At 36.4% G+C, this 5803-nt stretch overlaps 1 protein-coding gene across 1 annotated transcript; it reads left to right on the forward strand.

The window, feature by feature from the left end:
- Positions 1-2154: 2154 nt before the first annotated feature.
- Positions 2155-5146, forward strand: EMB175 (Pentatricopeptide repeat (PPR) superfamily protein). Its single transcript, XM_028239608.2, has one exon. The coding sequence runs from the start codon at positions 2231-2233 to the stop codon at positions 4967-4969; it is 2739 nt and encodes a 912-aa protein (XP_028095409.2). The 5' UTR covers positions 2155-2230; the 3' UTR covers positions 4970-5146.
- Positions 5147-5803: the final 657 nt, after the last annotated feature.

Here is a 5803-nt window from a genome sequence, read left to right on the forward strand (position 1 = left end):
AAAGAGATTTAGGGTCTAAATACACGAATGAGTAGAATGCTTATGTTTTTTGCCGATTTCGTCGGTTACGTTGTCATAAATAGTCGTCGAAGGTGATTTTGACGAAGCTAGACCTTATGGATGTTCAGCAATAGTGAATCCACGATTTCGGCGACCGACGGCGTAGGGATGACGAAGAAGAAGATGAGACGATGCGATGATGCAACGATGGAACGAAGACAGTCTTCTGGGCGTTGGGCGATGTGGAATACATATTTGGATTTCTGGAATGTAGAGATACTGTGCGTGATTTCCTGCGCAAGAATAGAGAGAGGAAGAGAGACGGTTATTAGATTCAAAGAGAGAGAGGCGCGTGTTTGTTTGAGGGTTTTTTTTGGTCTTTTCGTATGAAATGGACCTAATGGAATATTATAAAACACTATGGGTCTTATGGAATAACACTCTTAGATAATGGATTTACTGAAAAAGTACCAAAACTAAAAACATTTCATATATTAAATATATCGATCACACATTAAAAGCTTAATAGTCATTCATTACATGATAATCATAAAAAAATATCTGTTAACAACAAATATAACCATCTATTACATGATAACTATTGAAAAGTATCAATAAAAAAACCACTCATTACATGATCATCTTCTAAACACATACTAAAAATTAATTTGATAAAAAATAAGTAAATAAATGTGTAAAAGATTTATTAATTTTACATAATTTTATCTTTGGCGGATAGAAATAATTTAAAAAATTTAAAAATATTTTTTTGACATTTATTTTTTTCAAATTAGTTTATATTTTAATCAAATTGACGATTTTGCCCTTGAAATTGAGTAATAATATCTTCAATTGTTCTTATTTAAAACAATATTCAAAATTCAGAATCAAATGTATTACAATTAAAAAATCAAAAACCAAAATGACACAAATCTCAAACTATAAAAAAATATTAGTATAATTCACCCTATTCAAAAATTTAACTATTAACATAACTATTTGTACTCATATCATATATATGAGATATATTTAATCATTTATTTAAATCTCTATTTATATACAAGTCCCACTAACAATCACCGAGCCACTAACAACTTTTTCAACTAATTTTTTAATGATTTTTCAGAACTTGTCTTTGCTGCCGAATAAAATTAATCATTAGATTTAATGCATAACACTCATTAACTTGGGATTACCAACTATAGTTTGGTTTATTTTGAAAATTTGACTAAAAGTCAGCTTTTGATTTTTTAACTTCTTTTAATCACATAATCTCTTTATTTTTTTATATTAAAAAATAAAAAGTCAACTTTTAATCTATTTCTCAAATAATTCCGCTAGGTAGCTCGAATACATTAAGGCTCGAATGGCTCGAGATGTCAAAATGATGTCATTTTGGCACCTTTTTTTTAATTTTTTTTAATTTTTTATATTTTCTTATTCCTTCCCATAACTCGTTGGTTCCATAACTTAGAGGAGAGAAAGTAGAAACAGAAAGAATAAAGAAAAAAACTGAGGAGAAGAACAAATGAGGAAAAAGAGAAAAAAAAAGAAAAAGAAAAGAAATAAAAAGAAGAAAAGAGAAAGAAACAAAAAGAAGAAAGAAAAAACAGAGGAGGAAAAGAAGAAGAAAGAAGAAGAGAGAAGAATAGAGAAAGAATGAGAGGATGAAGAGGAGAGAAGGAACAGAGATTGGCAGATTAATGGAATAAAGAAGAAATCGGTGTCGTCATCACCGTTGCCCATCGCCATTACCGTCGCTCTATGTGTATACACAGATGTGTTCCTCATCTCTTCTTCTTCTTTTCTTCTTCTTCTTCTCTCTTCTCCCATTTTGTCTCTGTTCCCCCTTTCTTTTTTCTTTGGCCTCTTTGTTTCAGAGAGAAAAGAGAGTTGAAAAAAAGGCTTTCGGGCCACTCGAGCCTTCAATTTTTCGAGCTACGAAACAATTTTCTTTCTCAAAACAAGTCTTTCTTTCTTTCTTTTTTTTTTTACAAAAAAAAAAAAATTGTCAATTAATTTTTTATTTTTCAAAACAAATTCTCAAAAACTCAAACCCAACATTTTATCAACAATTTCAAGTATGGTCCTTTTTTTTTTTTTTTTTTTTTGAGCATATTTTTAATTTTTAACAAAATCCTAGCGAGTTAACTCTCACAGTTATTCACCAAAAAAAAAAAAAAACACTCTCACAGATAAAGCGAGGTTATGGTTGGCGCTTCTTCCTTCCATGGCTGCCATTTTCCACCACCCCACCACCGGCGCCGCCGCCACCACCACGTTCCCTCAGTCTATTCTCTCTCCTCACCTCCCATTCCCTCACTACCCATCAAAATCACCACAAGTAATCTCCTCAATCTCTCTCTCCAAAACACCTCTCTCTCTCCCTAAACCCAAACGCCAACTCATCTCATCCTCCACCACCTCCCCCACCCAATTCCCCTCCGCCTCCAACCCACAAACCCTTCAGCCCCTTTTCCCTCAAAAACCTAACACCCACTCGAATTCATCAATCAACAATGACCCACCCACCATCGATTACTTCAATTTGCTTCGTCTCTCAGTTCGTTACGGAGACATTGAACTTGCTATGTCAGTCCACGCCTCAATTCTCAAGCTCGAAGAAGAAGATACCCATTTGTCCAACGCTCTCATCGTCGCTTACCTCAAGCTCGGTCTTGTAACTCATGCTCACAAAGTTTTCTTAGGTCTTTCGTGCCCAAATGTGGTTTCTTACTCTGCAATGATTTCGGGTTTCGCGAAGTCGAATCGGGAAGTTTTAGCTGTGCAGCTTTTCTTTGAAATGAGAGGTTCAGGTATCGAACCCAATGAGTTTAGTTTCGTCGCCATACTAACTGCTTGTATTCGTCTTTCTGAGTTGAAATTGGGTTTTCAGGTTCATTCTTTGGCAATGAAAATGGGTCATTTGGAGTGTACTTTTGTTTCGAATGCTCTAATGGGTTTGTATAGTAAATGTGGGTGTTTGGATTTTGTGGTTTCATTGTTTGATGAAATGCCTCAAAGAGATATTGCTTCATGGAATACCCTCATAGTTGGTGTAGTGAAGGACTTGGATTATGATAGAGGGTTTGATTTGTTTCGAAATATGCAAAGAATTGATGGTTTTAGAGTTGACCAATTTACGCTTTCAACCCTTCTGGTTGCCTCTACTGGGTGTTTGGCTTGGATGGGAGGCCGAGAAATTCACGCCCATGCTCAGAGAATCGGTTTAGAGTCCAATTTGAGTGTAAATAATGCGCTTATTGGGTTCTACACGAAGTGTGGGAATGTAAGAGATGTGGTGGCTTTGTTTGAGAGGATGCCTTTAAAAGATATAATTACTTGGACTGAAATGATTACGGCGTACATGGAATTTGGGCTCATTGGTATGGCTGTGGAGACTTTTGATTGGATGCCGGAGAGGAATTGTGTTTCTTATAATGCTCTATTGGCGGGATATTGTCAAAATGGCAAGGGCTCAAGGGCTTTGGTATTGTTTTGCAAAATGGTGGAGGGTGGGGTTGAGTTAACCGACTTCACTTTGACTAGTGTTATCAATGCTTGTGGGTTGTTGATGGAAGTGAAGATCAGTGAACAGATCCATGGTTTTGTTGTCAAGTTTGGTTTTGGGTCAAATGATTGTATTGAAGCAGCTTTGCTTGATATGTACACAAGGTGTGGAAGGATGGCTGATGCAGAGGAAATGTTCTATCATTGCCCTGCCAACCAGAGTAGTTCAATCACGTGGACATCAATGATATGTGGGTATGCTCGAAATGGGCAACCAGATGAGGCAATTTCTCTTTTCTGCTTGATGCGGGTGGAAGACATGGTTGTTGATGAGGTTGCAATGGCTGCAGCACTTGGCGTCTGTGGAACTTTAGGTTTTCATGCGATTGGGGAACAAATCCATTGCCTTGCACTTAAATCTGGTTTTATGTGCGATGTAGGCGTCGGCAATGGCATAATTAGCATGTACTATAAGTGTGGGAACATGGAAGATGCAGTTAAGGCTTTCAGTTTGATGTCAAAACATGATATAGTTTCATGGAACAGCTTGATGGCTGGCTATCTCCTTCACAGGCAGGGTGATGAGGCCTTGGATGTATGGTCAAAGATAGAAAAGGCAGGATTAAATCCAGATGCAGTTACCTTTCTCTTGGTTATTTCAGCTTATAGACACACTAAGTCAAATTTAGTTGATAACTGCCACCGATTGTTCGAATCAATGAAAACCAAATATGACATTGAGCCCGCTTCAGAGCATTATGCCTCCATGGTTGGTGTTTTGGGTTTTTGGGGTCTGCTTGAAGAAGCTGAGGATTTTATCAATAAGATGCCTTTTGAGCCGGAGGCCTCTGTTTGGCGAGCGTTGCTTGATACTTGTAGAATCCGTTTGAATACAAGACTAGGGAAACAGGCTGCAAAGCAGATACTTGCTTTGGAGCCAAGCAATCCATCTACATATGTACTTGTATCAAATCTATATTCTGCATCCGGGAGATGGCAGTGCTCTGAAATGGTCAGGGACGAGATGAGGAAGAAGGGATTTCAGAAACTCCCTGGTCAAAGTTGGATTATTCATCAAAACAAGGTTCATTCATTCTATGCAAGGGATAAAACACATTATCAGTCCAAAGACATCTATAGCGGATTGGAAATACTAATATTGGAATGCCTAAAAGCTGGATATATCCCAGACACGAGCTTTGTGCTTCATGAAGTAGAGGAGCATCAAAAGAAGGATTTTTTGTTCTACCACAGTGCAAAACTTGCGGTAACCTATGGGCTTTTGACAACTAGGCCAGGAAAACCCATTCGGGTTATGAAGAACATTGTCCTATGTGGGGACTGCCATACGTTCTTGAAGTATGTTTCTATTGTAAGCAAGAGAGAGATATATGTTAGGGACGGTTCAGGTTTTCATTGTTTCTTGAACGGTCAATGCTCGTGCAGAGATTACTGGTGACACAAGCTATGCTGATTAACCCCTTGGTTTTGGGGGTTTTGGGAAAACTATTTTCATATAATTTTTCTTTTCTTTCTTATTTTTAGATCATTGGATAGTCTCATGCTGCTGTAAAATATTTGTATTTTGTGTAATTCCTCACAGAGAATCTAAATGACAAAGATCAATTACCTCTAACTTCATTGTGAGATTGTCATTTATTTTGATAAATTGAGTAATATGATATAGCTAGCACCAAAAACAAACCCATTATTGTCAGGTTAAAAAAGAGTGCTGCTACTAGCACTCTATAAATTATTTTGGACTCTTAAATTTTTAACTTTTTTTTATTACAATAATAATCTCAAATAAAATTATTAAAAATGACATCATTAATTTTGAGACATCTCATCTCATAATTAAATCATATCATGAATTAGGATTTATGAGAGCACCCATCTCCATCACCATCCTTTCATCTTTCCCAAATCCCATCTTCAAAACTTCCACATCCTCAAAACCATGAAAACCCTTTGGTGGCAACATAGCTTCTTTGTTCGAGAACGCAGATTCGAACATGGAAATTTATTAACATTTTGAAAGGTTAAAAATGTTAACACTTGTAGAAGTTTTCATTTTTCAAGTTCGGGAATACAGGCCCGGACATTACTTATTTGTTCAGGATTCCCTGAACAAATAAGTAATGTTCGGGAATGCAAGTTCAAACATGTAAATTTTTTAACGCATTGAACGGTCAAAATTGTTAAGGCTTGCAGAAGTTTTCATTTTTTCAACGGGAATACAGGCTTGAACATTACTTATTTGTTTGAGAAGGCATTCTTAAACATGGAATTT

The sequence above is a fragment of the Camellia sinensis genome, chromosome 3 (genome assembly GCF_055761805.1).
Source record: "Camellia sinensis isolate YWXY chromosome 3, ASM5576180v1, whole genome shotgun sequence".
NCBI classification, from domain to species: domain Eukaryota; kingdom Viridiplantae; phylum Streptophyta; class Magnoliopsida; order Ericales; family Theaceae; genus Camellia; species Camellia sinensis.

Excerpts from the sequence above, each read along its gene's own strand:
- EMB175 (XM_028239608.2), top strand. The coding sequence starts at position 2,231 with ATGGCTGCCATTTTCCACCACCCCACCACCGGCGCCGCCGCCACCACC.